Genomic DNA, 17,666 nt, shown 5'->3' with positions numbered 1-17,666 from the left:
GTCAGGCATGGTAACAAGCATCTTTACCCACTGAGCCATCTTGCCAGTGCCTGAGTATAATGTTTAAATAGTGTTAAACATATTTCTTTGGTGCAAATACTCAAAATCATGTCTTGTAGCCCTTTGACATACATGGCACACAAGTGCTATCTACAGTCGCTATACAGGGCCAAGTGCTCTTTTCCTTTTTGTATTATAATTCACTCTCAGGACTTCACAGCATATATACGTTAATGCGCATTAATCAATCAACTTTTCCTTATTCTTCCCTTCACCTACTCTTCAACAGCTACTATGCCACCATCCTGTCCTTAACTCCTTAGATGAGGTCCACACTTGATGTTCCACATAGAAATGAGAACATGTGTGCTATGTCTGGCTTATTTCAATTCACGCGATTTCCAGTTCCATCTGCACTGCTTCAACATACAGGATTTCATTCCTTTTGTGGCTATATAGTATCCTGTTTCATACCCTGATGCTGGTACTAGTGGTTCTGATTAGCATACTAAAATCCGAGAGGGCAGGCTGCTTTAGAGAGGTGCAGGTTAGGTTGGCTTTGGTTCAGGCGGAAGGAGTAGGCCTTCACCTGGTCATGGTGTTCCTGCTGTCAGATTCCCAGAAGAGCACAGATACCGGAGATGTCTGATTGCGCTTGTGTTTTCTCTCTTACAAATGCCCCACGACCCAGTCCTGAGACTCTCCTGAAGACTTTGTCTATCAAATCCTTTTTCAAAAGCCCCTCCCCTTGGCCCTTAGTTGGATTAGTCCATTAACACATGACTTTGGAAATGAAGTTCCCAAGGGTGTTTACATGTTTGGGCTGGGCATTCAGATACGAGCTGTGATTCCTTCCCTTCCCGGGCTTCCCCATGCTGCCTCGTGGAGGCTACACTGTCGATGTTCACAAAGCGTGTTACAGATGGGACACCGCTGAAATTAAATGTTAGGTAGTTGACCATTTGGCAGATGTTCAAACTTGTTCATGTTGGTCTAAAAAGTCATCTTGATAAGCAGGAGTCAAGGAATGGTTCAGAAGTCAAGCATATCACAGTAGTCGATGGTGCGCTTTTCTTACCCCTCCCTGAGAAATGTTTCCTGTTAGACCCCAAGCCGTCTCCACCTTCTGATTTTTACCTCAGAAATTAACATAGTATTTGCTTGCTTGCTCACTCATGTCTGCCACTAAATGGTCCTATCTCCCGAGCTGTTTCTTCTATTTGTCTAATGATTAGGGGACTGATCTCTAAATTTGTGTCAATAAAAACGAAAAGACTATGCTGAAGTCAGCCTCATTCTTGCAAAAGGAAGTTTTGGCTTGCAGTTAATAATTTGGGATTTTTAAATGTCATGATGGTTTTATTTTAAAATATTATTTACAACTTCCATAAGGTTATGATGAAAATTTTAGAAGTTAACATTCAATGAATGCATAGCTTTTTTTTTCATTAGGGAAAAAACAATCCTCTGAAGAAATTTGCAGACTAGACTAAATTAGCTGATTGGTTATATAATTTATCAAGCCTCTCTTCTTTATATAAATATTTTTGTCACAAATACACTAGTTTTTTTTTTTAATCTTCTGTCCGATATTTAAAAATGCTGACATTCTCTATCATTTGTTCAGACTTTGCTCTCCTGATCTCAGTGTCTGTACATGAAGAATATGCACAAAATATATGTTGAGTAGCTGGAGTCATGAAGACATGTCTTCTGACTTCTTTTAGCATGACTCTGAAATGAAGTGGATTTTACCTTCCTTTTAGATGTTGTCTGAAAGCATCACATCGATCCAGGGTGGGTGTGTGGGGAAAGATGGTTATGATGAAATTGTGCTGGCCACATATTCAGGTAAGGGAGTGCGAGTGGGTAGTTGAGGAATCTCAAACAAACAAAATCTAGGTTTACAAAAGGTTTTTTGACTGATTTTATTACATTTGTATATGCATGTATGTGCACACGCACATGTTTGTGTGTGTGTGTGTGTGTGTGTGTGTGTGAGTATGTGTGCATGTCTGTGTAAGGGGGGAGGATACGGTATATGATACACGTGATCGCCAAGCTTGATAACTAACTTCCATGCCCACATCCCATATTGGGGAGGGAGAGAGCCAGTTCTTGCATGCTGTCTGAGCTCTTTTACAGGTATGCCCTGGCATATTTGCCCCTTACTTCCTGCTCCCTGTACAAATAAATGTAATATTAAAAAAATGGAAAAATGGCTGGGGATATAGCCCAGTGGTTTCATTGCCTCAAATGTGTAGGGCCCCGTGTTAGATCTAAAATTTGAATGATATTTTGAAGAGAGCTTAGCCTATCTCTAGTGCCTTTGCAATAAAGCTATTCTTCAGTTTAAAGAGAAATATTTACTAAAACCAAGACTATGTTTTGGCCTAATGCATATCAAAAACTTAATTTTAAAGTTTAAAAAAATTCTCATATGAGTACAAATTTCCATGATAATTATTAGTAACAGCCAATTCTGATTTGTCAGCTACTTTTAAATTTGCTAGAATGTACTGATTTATACCATACTTGAAAACTGAAGTTTTTAAGAACTGAAAGATTATAGCACTTCAAGGAAAAAGGAGTGTCATGAAATGCTTACGTACCTCCTTCCTGGTATGAATGTTTTTCAGCTTAAATTTTTTGTTCTATTTTCTAAAAAGTCTTAGGGCTGCTAGGTTGATGGTGGTGGACAAAGGGGAGCATAATTAGGAGTCCTGTGTCCTGCTTTTACCGTCAGCAGTAAGTCATGTGTGACTGTAACTCATCTTTCCAGGCTGGGTGACGGGGCTGACTACAGAGCCCACTCATAAGGAAAGTGGACCAGGTGAAGAACTGAAACTAAACCAGGAAATGCAGAATAAAATTTCTTCTTTACGGTAACGGCTTTTCTTTGCTGTTTTCATCTCATCAAAGTTTGTACTTGTCCCCCGCTTTGTGTGAATCATAGGATCACTTGCTCTGTTTTATTAATAGGAATGGTATATCTCATGAAAACTTATAGACTTAAGAAACTTAGCAGTAAGTGCTGATTAATATTGGAGTGAAATATGCGTTCATATGCAACCTTCCCTATACATTACTCTTTTTGTTCCGGAGGACAAGTTCTTATACAGCCCGGGCGGTTCTCTAACTCTTTCTGTAGCTGGAGATAACCTTGAACTCCTGATCCCCTTGTTCCTGCCTCCAAGGTGCTGGATTCCAGGTGTGCCATACCACACCCACCTGGTGCCTTAGTCTCTCTTACTGCTCCAGAATTGCATTTTGTTTATTTGCTTAGCTGTGTGTGTGTGGGGGGGGGGGGGGGTTTACAGTGTTTTGCTTCTGTTTTCCCAGAGCAGGACAAATGAATGAACAGAGTTCTTCATTAACTCCAATGCTGACTATATTGTTCTGTAAGATCCGACCCTTCTGAGCTTTAAGGTTCTCTTGCTGGACCTGAATAATGCTGACTACTTTTTGTGCTGTTTTCACAGCCTACTCAATTTGATATGTCCTGTGAAAAGTTGACCCCATGCTCACATACAATAAGGAAATGGAAGTTGTTAAAACTTTTATTGGCTGGGCATCCTTATAGCCTTTGCTAAATTCTTAAGGAAGTGAGAGCTCACCTTTTTTGGTGGTAGTTGAGGGCTACAAGGACTTTTAAGGCAACAGATGCCACAAGTACTAGCAGCATGCTCTTGTTTGTAAAGACCACCAGGAAACCATCATACAAACTAATGTGCCAGATTCATTCAGGTACGGTACCCTAGTTTCTGCAATAGGAAATAGGGAGTTGGCTCAGTAGAGAAAGCACTTGCCAGGAAACCATAAAGTCTAGAGTTCAGATCCCCAGAACCCAGGCAAAGAGCTGGGTAAGTGTGGTAGCCTACCGTAACCTCAACACTCAGGAGGCAGAGATGGGTGATTCTTGGGGCTGGCTAGCCAGCTAGCAAGACTGCCTGCAGTTTACCAAGCCAGGTTCAGTGAAAAGCCCTGCCTCAATAGAAGGCCCTACACCAATTTCTTGCCTTTACATACGTGTGGACCATACACAGTGAACCGACATGCATGTGAACATGTGTACGCACATACTTTAAAAGTACCAAGTAGACTTAGTGACCAACTGCTGTGTTAGGGCCTCAATACATTGCCTAGAACAGAGGGTCAGGTTTCTTGGAACTGGAGTGATCGTGAGCATCCAATGATCTTAACTGCTGAACCGTCTGTCCAGCCCCCAACAACTTTTTTAAAAAATGTAGTCGTCCCCATCTTGATCATACCGGAACAGAAGCTGTGTGACAGATTATATTCTTTTGTTCACTCAGCGCATGGAACACTGGAGTAAATATGTAATATTGATTAGTAACTATTTCTTAGATTAGTTAATATTTTTCTTTGTTTATTGCATACATCCCATTCAGTCTCCTTCTCAGACCTGTCCCCTAAATTTGGATAGCTAACCTTCGTGTTGTCCCAAGTGTTAGTTCATTTGTGTGTAACCTTTCGCTTCAACCAAAACACCCTTGTCAGCACTCATAGGGTGCCCCACATTCGATGGAATTTCAGTGGTTCCACTGGTTCATCACCCTTGCCAGTTCGAAAATGTTAGTATTCGGTAGCCTCCTCCCCATTGTGTGTCTACTTTAATGACCCATAGAAAAGAGTATGTTTACTGGCTTCACGCTTTCGTGTCTGTCATTTCGTCTGCTGTGTAGCTCGTGGGTTACTTTCTCTTCTGCTCAGTGGTGTGTGCAGCTGCTGCTGTGGTGTGTTGGAGCTGGTCATTTGCAGCCTGCCTTGAGAGAGCCCTGTTAGTAACACTGTTACTGGGCTGAAAGATGTTTCAGATATCGGATCAATGGTAAATGATGTGGAATCATTTGGTCAGTGATAGAAGCAAAACTTTTTCCTGTTGGTGTGAAGTTCTTCTGACTCAGCGTCTAATCCCGGTTTCTCAAAAGGAAATCTCTCACTCTTTTTGTGCACCCTGTAGGGATCTCAGATGTCAGTGGGTGATAAGACTGTGTGTGTTTCCCTGCAGGAGTGAGCTAGAACATCTGCAGCTTAAAGTGCTGCAGGAGAGAGAAAACTACCAACAGGCTTCGCAGTCAAGCAAGGCCAAGTCAACAGTACCTTCATTCAGCATAAATGACAAGTTCACGCTCAATAAAGACGACGCCAGCTACAGCCTCGTCTTAGAGGTGCGGACTGCAATAGATAATGTCTTAATACAGGTAAGCTGAATGCCTCTTTTCTCAGTTCTAGGCTAGATCTGTTCTGTTTTTGTTGTTGTTGTTGTTGTTGTTTTCCAAAACAGTCACATACACTTATTATTTATAAACATTTTCAATCTTAGTAATTTTAAATGTTTGTGCATCTTTGGTTAGGTAGTCAGTTTACTTGTAGGTTATTTTATTTATTCTATAGCCAAAAGATGTGTGAAGTTGTTTCCAGGAGAAATAGAAAGGACAACAGGATTTCCTTCTTTGGCTGCCTTCTGGGAGAACCTCTGTTTCTTTGGTTTTGTTTTGTTTTGAGACAGTGTTTCTCTGTGTGACTTTGTCCTGGAACTCACTCTATAGACTAGGCTGCCTCTGCCTCCAGAGTGCTGGGATTAAAGGCATATACCACCACGGTTGGCAGAATCTTAGCCGCAATGTGGCTTAGAAAACCCCAGTGTCTGTTAGGTGCTATGGCTTAGCCTGTGATTGCAGCACTCACAAAGATGAGGCAGAAGGGCTGCTGAAGTTTGAGCCACCCTGAACTATAGAGTAAGACCTTGCCTCAAACAAACCAACCAACCAACAAACAAAGCAGGAACGGCTCCAATGTTCAATGCCTGTGTTAAAATGTTTTCTGACTCTCCATATACTAAGATGGAAGCTTACTTATTAACCCAGGAGATTCTAGTAGACAAAAAAGATAATCTCAAAGGGTGAAATTTAGGGATAATAATGGGTAACTCACAACTATTTTTGGTTTATTTATTTAAGTTGGAATATAGCTATGGAAGAAAAGGATAGACAGAAAATAATTAGATGAGAAACCCATAAAGATAGGAGGGTATCAAATTAGCAGAAAATGTATTTGTCTAAAAGATGCAATAAAGGATCGGATTATTAATTGATGGAAGAAACCTTCTTCAGCTGTGTTAGTTCCCAGGCTGCCACACGAAACCACTTTCTCGGCTCCAGTCTCACATTCCTCAGGACAGCAGCTTTCTCTTAGAAACTGCCCTGCTGAGGAGGTCACATGCTTAAGTCTGTAACAGATGAAATTCAGCTTGATTAAAAAATGAGCCCGCAGCTAGGGAGAGTGCTCAGTTGCTAAACTGCTTGCCGTGCACACTCTGGGATTTGGAGCCATAGGTGTCTGCATCTGTAATCCCAACACTAGGCAGAGACAGGTAAACCCCAGGAGCTCTCTGCTCAGCTGGTCTAGCTAATTGGTTTAGTGAGAGACAAAAATCAAGGTAGGAAATGACTGAGGAAGACACCTACACATCTGTCCACATACACACATTCATATATCCACACACATAACTGCCCAGAATGACCCCATGATTAAAGCCCCAATAAGCTCACTGATTTAAACAAAACAGGAAGATTATTCTTTAAGGAGGTAAGAGAGTGTTCTGTGAGTTCTGATAACCTAAATATTAAAGAATGGATGATTATAAGATAAAATGTACTCTTTATTGAATTTACTTTCTTGAAATATAAACCACTAGCTGGACATGATGGTTCACACCTATAATCCCAACACTCAGAAGTCTAAGGAGGATCCCAGTTAAGGCCAGGCTCACTGGAGTGAAGCAAGCCTTTAACCCCAGAAATGGAGAGCAGAGGTGGGCAAATCTCTGGGAACTCAAGCTTGGTCTACATACAGAGTTCAAGATCAGCTGGGGGTACATGCAGAGAACTTGTCTCAAACAACAACAAACAGGGAAGGAGGAATATAAGCAAATTAAGAGTATTTACACTCTCAAGTTTAAGACATAAACAAACTGGGATTAAAGAGAATCCTTAGAGTAAACATTTTATGCATACTTTTAGGTTTTCCGTCTGAACCTTTTTGTTTTTAAATATTTGCTGTAGAGTGACGTTCCAATAGATCTGCTCGATGTGGATAAGAATTCTGCTGTTGTGAGCTTTAGCAGCTGTGACACAGAGGTGAGTTAAAAAAACAAACAAAAAACCTTCAGGTTTTGGATTTTGTTGTACTGTTTTGAGTGAAGTTTGTAAGTGCTGTCAGGGTTTGAAACTGCCGCTCCATCCTTCCCACACTGGCTTTTCTCTTAGAACCTGCTCCTGTTCATTCCCTGTCCTCAGATGTCCTGACCCTGAGGCCCTGCCCTAGACCCCTGGAGGCTCTCATCCCTGCCCTCATCCTCCTTCCCCTCTAACCCACTCCAGGCCCTATCATGTCCTGCTACACAACTTACGCCTTCAGCTTCCTGCCTCCAGTCTTGCCACTCACCTCAAGACTGCTCTCCGCCCGCCACTACCAGAGGGGTCTCTGTAAAGTACAAATGCTACTGAGTCATGTCTCAAAACCTTTTAAAGGTTCCTGTTTCCTGCTGGACGTGAGTCTAGATGTTTGTTGTGTTTTGAAGTCTCTCTCTATTTCAGCTCTTAATTCTATCTCCCGACTTAGCCCTAAGCAGGAGTGCCTCTCCTTTCTTGCACAGTCATTCTGCCAAAGAAGTCCTTCCAGGCTTTCCCTCACAATGCTGTAGTTCTGCGCCTCCCTGCATCAGCACGTCTGTTCCTTCCCTTGTTCTTTCGGGTGCACTCCAGGCTTTTCAGATGCTCACAGATGCCGTCAGCGGGCTTTTGTTGAGCCCTGACTTTATAAAGTACCTGTAATTAGAGGATGCTAGTCCTGGGGCAGCCTGCTCCTTCCTGTTTATACCGGCAGAAAGCAGTGTCAGAGCAAGGCATGACTCCTGAAAAGAACTTAGGGACAGGAGAAAACATAGATGCACTGGAGAAGGTGGACCAGGTGACTGGGTTGGGTAGGTAGCCCTGTGCACATGTGTAAAGGGAGTGGTAGAGGTGTAACTTGGTGGTAGAATGCTTGCTTAGCATTCTTTGGTTTGGTTGGTTTCATTTTTGTTTTTGGAGACAGTGTTCCTCTGTGTAGACCAGGCTGGCCCCGAACTCACATAGATCCGCCCGACTGCCTCCCTTACAGGTGTGTGGCACCGCACCCAGCTTTTGCTTAGTGTCATTAGTGTGAGGTCCTGGATATGATCCCCAGAACCACCAAGGGAAAAAAAATTAAAACATAGGCTAAGAAAAAGTTGAAAGCTACATGAGGTATGAAGGGCTTATTTTGTTTATCTGTTTACTGTTGGGGCAGAATCTTACGGAAAGGCTGGCTGGGCTGAAATCTTCTGTGTAGCCCTGACTGGTCTCAAACTCATAGTCCATCTGTCTCTCCCCCAAGTCCTAGGATTAAAGGTGTGCATTACCACACCCCAGCAGCTGAGCTTATTTTAAATGGAATCTCACAGTAAACATTTCCTTTTTGTTAAGAGAAAAAAACTTTAACTCATTCCTGTCGTCGATACAATGTTTGTCACATGTTTGGGAGGAAACATAAAGAGCCTGCGCATGTGAAAGCAAAGCCAATTAACTGGTCCTGGTGGCTCACCCCGTAATCCAGCACTTGAAGGGGCAGGGTGCACGGTGAGCCTCGGCTGTGTGGCAGGCACTCTGTCTCACCCCTCCCCAGTGACACAAGAAGTATAATAAATATTTTATTCCGAGTTTGCTCTGATAGGTAACGTATGTGTGGTCTAGGCTATAGCTCAGTTGCTAGAGTGCTTGCTTAGCATGAACAAAGCCTCAGGAGGGTTCCATGCCCTACACTCCCTAATCCCCGCACGGCTGTGCATGCCTGTGACCCCATCACTCTGCCGGAAACAGGAGGCTCAGAAGTTCTCCTTTATGCTTGGTTACGTAGCTGAGCCAACCGAGGATACAAGGCACCCTGTTAGCCTGTTTTGTTTACATCACTGTGGAATTATTTGAAAAGATTATTTTTATGCTAATTTAAAACTTGTTTCCTGGACTGTGGCTTCTCAAGAAATAATGCTTATTATGGAATTTAAAATATTTGAAAAGCAGAAAGACAAATTTGTCACTTTCAAATTTACCACATATTTATCCCTTTCAACATACGGCTCCCTCCTCACCATCCTAATCCTTTTTTTAAGAAGTAATCGTTATTCAAGTAAATAGCAAATAGTATTATTAATGGTGTTTTGTTGTTTCTCAACTTTACCTTCTTTCAGTCCAATGACAACTTTCTTCTTGCCACCTATCGGTGCCAGGCAAATACCACCAGGCTGGAGCTCAAGGTAAAGTGGTTAGACGTTTCCTTCCTTCCTTCCTTCCTTCCTTCCTTCCTTCCTTCCTTCCTTCCTTCCTTCCTTCCTTTCTTTCTTTCTTCATGCTCAAGAACAAGTTTTACAAGTTTTGGGTTTTAACTGGAGTGTGTGTGTGTGTGTGTGTGTGTGTGTGTTGTGTTTGTGTGTGTATGTTTGTGTACATGTGAATGCAGTGCTTATGGAGGCTGGAAGAGATCATAGATGTTCTGCAGCGCTCAGAGGCACCTAATGTGGGTGCTGGCTCTGAAGCCAGGACCTTAGGGAGAGCAGTGCACGCTCATTACCACCAGCCGCCTCTTCAGCCTCAGGACCTGAATGCTTGAACTTGCGTTTCCTTTGTGTCTTAGCTGTGATGTCATTCCTCTGCACTGAAATTCCCTGAAATGAATCATTTTGAAGTAACACCTCCAAACGACCAGCGGGGTGTAGCTCATGCCGCCACTGCACCTGCTATCAGGGCTCAGTCGCCAACCTCTGGCTATTGCTCTTGACGCTCCTCTAACAGAAATTTTTCTTTTGTAGTTTTCTTTCCTTTTGGCAGGGAGAGAGGTGGTGGGGATGAGATTTGGTCTCGCTTTGTAGGCCAGGCTGAATTTGAACTTTGGCAATTAGTCTCCCAAGTGCTGGGATTACCAATGTGTGGCACCAGGCCTGGCTTTGCTGATTTTCTAGTACAGAAATTCCAGACGTGTAAAAATTGATGATCAACCCATAGAAACCTTGTTTTATGGCACTTGCTACCTAAAATCATTCTGAGGCAAATACAACATATTTGTTTTATTTGTAAATATTTTAGCATATTTAAAAGATGAGTGCTCTTGGTTTTCTTATTTGTTTTGTTTTATGTTTTTCGAGACAGGATTTCTTTGTGTAGCCTTGGCTGTCCTGGAACTCACTCTGTAGACTAGGCTGGCCTCGAACTCAACAGAAATCCACCTGCCTTTGCCTCCTCAGTGCTGGGATTAAAGGTGTGCGCCACCACTGCCTGGCTAGATGAGTGCTCTTTATAAAAACTGAAACTATAATACTATTTTCAGTCAAAATTTGACAATAATTATTATTACAAATATAATGTTTCAATTCTTTGGATTTGTTTTTACATATTTGTCCATTCATGCTTTAAATATAACAAACTTATTTTGAACTTGTGTAGTCATTTTATTTTCCTACTGTTTAGATTTTGCTGATTGAACTTTAGTCATTTAATTATTATATTTATCCAGGCATAGTGAGACCCACCTTTAATCCTAGTGCTTGGTAGGCAGAAGCAGGAGGGTCTCTGTGAGATCTATGCTGCAGAGTGAGTTCCAGAATAGTCAGGGCCACATAAAAGAACCTGTATAAAAAAAACAAAACAACAAAAATAAACAAACAAAAGTGACAACTACCTTTTATTCTGAAGAAAACTTTAAATATTTTGTTTTGCTTTGGCCTTTGTTTTGTAGTACTGGGACTAGAACACAGGGATTTGTGCATGGTAAGCAACTACTTCACCTCCTAACTATATTTCCAGCCATTTAAATTGTCTTGAGTAATATAATGGTTATAATCATTTTAACAATTAAATATTGAGGACAGCACACACTTGATTATTTTTTATAGTGTGAGAATTACTTTTTTTTTTTTTAATTTTTGTCACACTACCTATGATTTGAATCAAGGTCTATAAAATCCTTTCCCTGGTATTCCTGAAATGTTGTAGTAATAAAAAATGAGCGTTGGGCTATATAATGTTTATTATTAACCCTAAGATTATAACAGCGGTATTATTTAACCCGCTATCACAAATAATAAGACACAGACAGTTGTTAGAGTTTATAATTGCATTATTTACCTTGGGCCAGGCAGATATTTCACCTATACTGTCTCAATAACCTCACCATCCATCTCCCAGCCCCCATCCAGTGCTATCCACCTTAATCCTCCTCATCTGGTCTGCCTTCCATACAAAATCCCATGGCACTTGCTTGTCTTCTTCATCTGGGCCTTATTGGAGTCCTTCCTCCCAGCCCTGTGGTTTCTTCTCCATGCTAACCCATCGTGCATCATCCTTCCTTGCCTCTTCCTGTCCCTCTGTCTTGTCCTTAGTTGCCCAGGAACCTTAGCCACACCTACCCTATTTTACCCTGCCCAGGCTGTTTAATCAGCCAATCAGATCTAATGAGTTAGGCAAGTTTACACAACAAGGGTAGGTTTAACCAGATCGTGAGGATTAGCATCTGAATGACCCCCAGCACTGCAGTTTTGAAGCTCAGAGTGATGCGACCAAAGACGCTGTGCACCGTGCCTATCCCTTGCTTCCCTGGAATTTCTTTTCCCTCCGAACATTTCCTTTGGGTCTGCATAAGTACCCATTTAGAAATTCTGAAGGGAAAAGTGAAAAATAGATTGTTATTTCTGGAAGAGTATATTTAGACCTATTTTGTAAGTGTCCCAAATAAGCAGTAACATATATCACCAAAAAAGATTGTATCAGTACTTTGAAAAGCAGTCTTCCTCTTAAAAAGTTGAACATAATAATATTAAATTCAAAAGGAAAAAACAATTCCTGAAAACAGCCCCAGGAAAATTATGAAAAAAAAAAAAAAAAAAAAAAAGAAGAAGCCAGGTGAGTTCAAGGCCAGCTTGGTTTACAGAGTGATATCCTGGCTCAAATAATGGGGAGGGAGAAGGAGAAATAAAATGTAGGGAAGGAAGGAGGAGAAGAAAGGAAAAGAGGAAGAAAGGAAGACAGGACTTTGCCATTCGATATAGTAAAAGATATATGAGCATGGTGTAAATAATGGGTGCATTTCTATAATAAATAATGTAGCACAACAGAATTGTTTCTAAGAATACAGCCCATTTCAAACTTTCATTGATTAATTTCTTAATTTTTTGATTTAACATGTTAAAATTGATGTTGGCACAACTGTTTCCATCTAGAAAACAATTAAATGGATTTTTTTTTTTTAATACTGGGGATGGAATCCAGGGTCTTGTACATGTATAGGAAGTGCTCTCCAGCCCATGTTTCCGTTTTTGCTTAGAGACCAGGTTGATCAAGCCAGCCTTGAGTGTACTCTGAACTGTAGGCTGGCTTGTAACTTGAGCTCTTTCTGCCTAGGCTTTGATTTCTGAGTAATGGGATTACAGGCCTGAGCCACTGGGTCTGACCTAGTATACATTTATTCTGTACCATATATAGTAAATAAATATGTAGCTAGTTATTGAAAAATAAGAAAATTGTCTTCCAGATAATAGATATTAATAAGCTATAAAGACAATCTCTGAATTGTTATGAAGACCACTGAATAACAGGTATATATAGGCCACGAATAGAAGAAGGAATCAAAATAATTAACAAAAAATTCTTTCTCATTAAGGAATTTTAAGGAGAAATTTCTATTTATCTAGCAGTCTGTCAAAAATATCAAGGAACAGTATCAGTGGGTAACAAGAATGAATCGAGGGACTAGAATCAGTGGGAAAATAATTGTTGCAGCCATTTTGGAAAACAGGCAATGGGGATATAGGAGTATCTATGTAATAACAATAAAGACACAGTAGTGTATACTCAGAGATGTATATAGTGAATTGAAGCAGTGTTTGTGGAGGGATTAAGTTAGAACCAGAGAGAGCACCAGGGGAGCACTCATGTGGTACTGCAGTGGATGTCAGCAGCTGTTATAACGGATTAGTTGATCTGTCTCTGCTGGTTAGTACAACCAGGTATCTGAGAGAAGCAATTCAGAGAGGAAGGGTGTGTTCTGCCTGACAGTTTCAGGGGCTTCCTTGTCGAGGAAGGCATGTCGTGGTGGAGTCCAGCAGCTTTCCTCACTGGCCAGGAAGCACAGTGACCAACAGAGAACTGCCTCAGAGACAGCTTTCCCCCAACACTCACCTAGTGTGGCGCCTTCTGTCCTGAGGCAGCACCTGCAGAAGTTTACTCCACTTGCCACAATGCTGTCAGATCAGAACTCCATCCAGGGATCAACTCTGTTGGTTAGTCAGGGTTCTCAGGGTCCATTCTGTCTTCGTTAGGGTTTTATTGCCGTGAAGAGACACCGTGACAACAGCAACTCTTAAAGGAAAACATTAACTGGGCCTGGCTTACAATTTCAGAGCTTCAGTCCATTGCACGGCCGCACTCAGGCAGACGTGGTGCTGGAGAAGGAGCTGAGAGTTCTACAGCTTGATCCTCAGGCTTGAGAAGGGCACTGTGTGCTGTACTGGGTATAGCCTGAGCATAGGAGACATCAAAGCCTGCCTCCCACAGTGACACACTGTTTCAGCAAGGCCACACCTTCGAATAGCGCCACTCCTTATGGGCCAAGCATCATAACACCTGAGTCTGTGGGGACCAGTTCTATTCAAACTACCGCAGTCACTTCCTGAAGGGCCCCCCTGCAAGAACCTTTAAAACGGGACATTTCTTCAAATTACTAAAGTGGCTTTTGGCATGGAGGAGATTGAAGCAAAACATAAAATTTACACACACACACACACACACACACATACATACATCCACATATTTGTACAATGATAGGGAGAAAGGGAAGGGAAGAACTATGCCCGGGTTCTACCAGAGAGTATACAACGAGGGAGACCATAAGTGGATCAAGAAAGGGAAGAAGATAATCACAATAGGAGGAGCAGTGATAAAGGAGAAAGTGGAATATTAGAAATGAAGCAAAGATGTCTAGCATAGCTGAAACTGAAACTCATCCACGCAGAGTTCATGGTGTTTCACTTTGTACATGAATACAGCCAGACAAATGAACAGTGATCAGGATGACTGGGTAGTTGAATTTTAAGGGACTTGCACCTTTGTACTAGCGTTTCCATGTTGTATTATTTTGTAAATAATGAATGTGAATTGCTCTACCCATTATTAAAATGATTTTATAAGAATCTTGCATTTATTTTAAAGCTTTTTTATTATAGATTTCTGCTTCCAATGCCAGCTTACCTTTTAAAAATAAACCCCAGGTGGAGATTTTTTATATCTATTTTTCTTTCTATATTAATTTTGTTTTGTTTTGTTTTGTATTTTGAGATGGCTCTCTCTACATAACCGTGGCTATCCTGGAACTTACTATATAGAGCAGGCTGGCCTTGAACTCACAGAGATCTGCCTGCCTCTGCTTCCCAGGTGCTGGGATCAAAGGCAGGTGCCTGGCTCTTTCTGTATTCTTATTCAGTATCTTTGTTAATAGTTTACCATTCTCCTTTCCACATTTGCAAAGAATTTTGCTATAAACATTGACTTATATTTAACATGTAGGTAAAAAAAAATCTTCATCTACTGGAAAGGTGTGAACTAAGATCTCAGTTATAGAAGTTACTTTTGTATGAGAGCAAGCCGGAGCTCAGGTGAAAGAGGGTGTGCCCCTCAAACATTATTCTGAAATTAAACATGTACAAGTTAGTAAGTCCTTCCTGGTGTTTTCAACCCTCTCCAGATTCAACCAGCCATATTCAAAATGTCCTGGAAGAATATTCCAGTCCACCTGTAATTGGTTTATAATGTGCTTCTCTAATTTACTTCCTGGAAAACATTTATTTCTGTGAACAGATTTGTAACAATACCACTGTATAATCCCCAATTCTGAGAAAGATGAAGTATTCTAATTTAGTTTTAGTTATTTCAAGATATTTTTTTACCTTTGTGTGTGTGTGTGTGTGTGTGTGTGTGTGTGTGTGTGTGTGTGTGTATCATGCACTCATCTTTTGGATACATGGGGCACTATTTCAGGATGAATATCTTGTCTTAGAATGAATGATGAATGTGGGACAAATTGACTGAAAATATATGATGGCAATAACTTGGAGGATGATTAATTTTGTTAAAGACTGCCAAAATTATTTAAATTTTTCCTATTTTCTCATGATAGAAAGTATTTGATAGATGTTTTGCAACCTTCAGCATAGTCCAGTAAAGCCTGGAAATAAGTACTTGATACCTAAGTAAGCATTTGAAAATATATTTATTCTGCTGACTTTTACTTTTTTCTTCTATGTTATGAGATTCGCTCAATTGAAGGCCAGTATGGCACACTTCAGGCATATGTGACTCCAAGAATTCAACCAAAAACTTGTCAGGTCCGCCAGTACCACATCAAACCTCTGTCTCTCCACCAAAGAACTCACTTCATCGACCACGACAGGTAGGGCATGGGACAGAATGGTGTGTTCTTAAGAGATTACGTCATTGAGACAAGCCTGCTTTATTTTTATCCTTTTCCACATCTTATTAACTCTATGTGTGTCTCTACATGCTGTATGTGGGTACGCAGGTGCCACGGCACAAACGTGGAGCTCTGGTGATAGCTTTAGGCGGTTGGTACTCTCTGCATTGGTTGAGTCTTAGAGCCTAAACTCAGGCTGGCAGGGTTGGCAGAAAGTGTTTCCACCTGCTGAGCAGTCTCACCAACTGGTGCCTGCTGTTATTGATTTATTTATGGGAAGACTTTTTACAAAATTTATTGTTTTCATTTTTCCTCTTTACATGATGTCTTACTTATTCTTTGAGAATTTTACACAATCTATTTTGGTCATTTTCCTCCTCCCCCACCTTCCTATCCACCCAACTTTACGTACTCACTTTCTCTTAGGAAAACAACAAAAAGCCAAATGAACACGGAGTGCGGTTTGTCTTGGCAGGCTGCGGCTTAGCATGGGCCTACCCTGGTGTGGCTGATCTGCCCGGGTCATTCCATTGAAGACTGATTTTTCTCTGTCACGGCAGCTATCATTTTCAAGGAACTTCTTGCCTAGGGGTGAGACTTCATCCTACTTCCGCTCCTCTAAGCCAGGGTTTTGTCTGGCTTGAGCTTGTGCAGGTCTTCTGCATTCTGACACAATCTTTGTGTGTGCATATGTGCATCCTGTTGTGCGTGGAAAAGCTGCTTCCTTGAAGTTATCCATCACCACCTTTGGCTCTCAGTCTTTCTGCTCCTTGCTCCACAAAGAGCAAGGAGCCTTAAGGAGATGCGTGTGACATAGATATCCTGTTTAGGACTGAGCATTCCAAAGTCTCTTCTCTTCACAGTAACCAGTAGTGGGTTTTTTGTGTTAATTACCATCTGCTGCAAGAAGAAGCTTCTCTGATGAGTGAACAATGCACTGGTCTGTGGGAATAAATATGTTTTGTTGCTATGTTTCTTTAGCAGAATAATTACAGCAGGTTCCTCTAGGGCCCATGAACCATTCTAGCCAAGGTTCTAACCCTCACTGATAGTATCAGATATGGGTTACACCTCATGGAGTGGGCCATAATTCCTTTTTTAAAAAGGTGCTTGTCTACTCCCATAATATCTGTGCCACTATTGCACCAAAGGGTGTATGTTGCAGGCAGGTAATGATTATAGCTCACATGGGGCTTGTGGCTGGATGAGACTGATTATTTTTTTTCTCTACCAGCAGCATCTAACACCTTCTAGCACTATAAGTGCTAACCACTAGGGGCCAAGCTGCCAGTTGAGTGCCAGCTATAATTCTTCTTGTTTGTGACATAAACATGTAATCTCTTTAACAATGGAATCTTACCATCAAGTTTGGAAGATAACCAAAAGCATTGGCAATACTCTGTTATGTTTGGGGTGTGATCTATAGGATCCCATTAAGCGAACAACTCAAAAGGATGAAAGCCATTCCTGGTAGTGGAGATTTTATTTGGTAGCTTTATTATGTCCAATTAGAATATTACTTCCCCATTTAAACTCATGTATGGTGTGTGTGTGTGTGTGTGTGTGTGTGTGTGTGTGGTTGTGTGTTAGGAAGCTTCTACAGTAGGAGGTTTCATATGGCTTTTTCAAAAGGACTTTAGTGTAATTCCTCTCCACGTTTCCTGGCCACCCATCCTTCCCCACCCCATGTTGTCCTTCTGTTCTGACCCCCCTTATCCCTATAAAACACTGTATTTATTTCCCCTTCCTTTGAAATTCCCCTCCCCTTCACTGGTTTCTTACTAACCACCTAACCTCTGTGAGTATTCTAAAAGAAACACACATCAAAAGCATAAAAGCAAATATCCACATATGAAAAAAAACATATATTTGTCTTTCTGGTTCTGGGCACCTCACCCAGGGTGATTGGTTTCTGGCTCCATCAATTTACCCCAAAATTTCACAATTCCATTTTTCTTAAGAGCTGAATAGTATTACATTGTATACCTGATATACATTTAAAAGTTAAAAAATAACTTAAATGGTTAATAATTAGATCTGACTTTAATATTTCTAATAAATACAAGATTGTTTGTCTTATTTTGGAAGCTGTGTTTAATTATACTTTT

General features: G+C 41.1%; 1 protein-coding gene across 1 annotated transcript in view; it reads left to right on the top strand.

The window, feature by feature from the left end:
* The window catches only part of Bbs7 (Bardet-Biedl syndrome 7), a 39,246-nt gene that overhangs the window by 13,639 nt on the left and 7,941 nt on the right, over positions 1–17,666 (top strand). The window contains exons 9-14 of the mRNA XM_021655154.2: positions 1,767–1,851; positions 2,783–2,885; positions 5,033–5,225; positions 7,089–7,163; positions 9,293–9,358; positions 15,398–15,537. Coding sequence (XP_021510829.1) covers positions 1,767–1,851; positions 2,783–2,885; positions 5,033–5,225; positions 7,089–7,163; positions 9,293–9,358; positions 15,398–15,537 — 662 coding nt within the window. The remainder of the gene's footprint in view (positions 1–1,766; positions 1,852–2,782; positions 2,886–5,032; positions 5,226–7,088; positions 7,164–9,292; positions 9,359–15,397; positions 15,538–17,666) is intronic.

Source organism: Meriones unguiculatus, chromosome 2 (genome assembly GCF_030254825.1).
Source record: "Meriones unguiculatus strain TT.TT164.6M chromosome 2, Bangor_MerUng_6.1, whole genome shotgun sequence".
In the NCBI taxonomy this organism is placed as follows: Eukaryota; Metazoa; Chordata; class Mammalia; order Rodentia; family Muridae; genus Meriones; species Meriones unguiculatus.
This window is presented reverse-complemented; position numbering and strand designations above follow the sequence as displayed.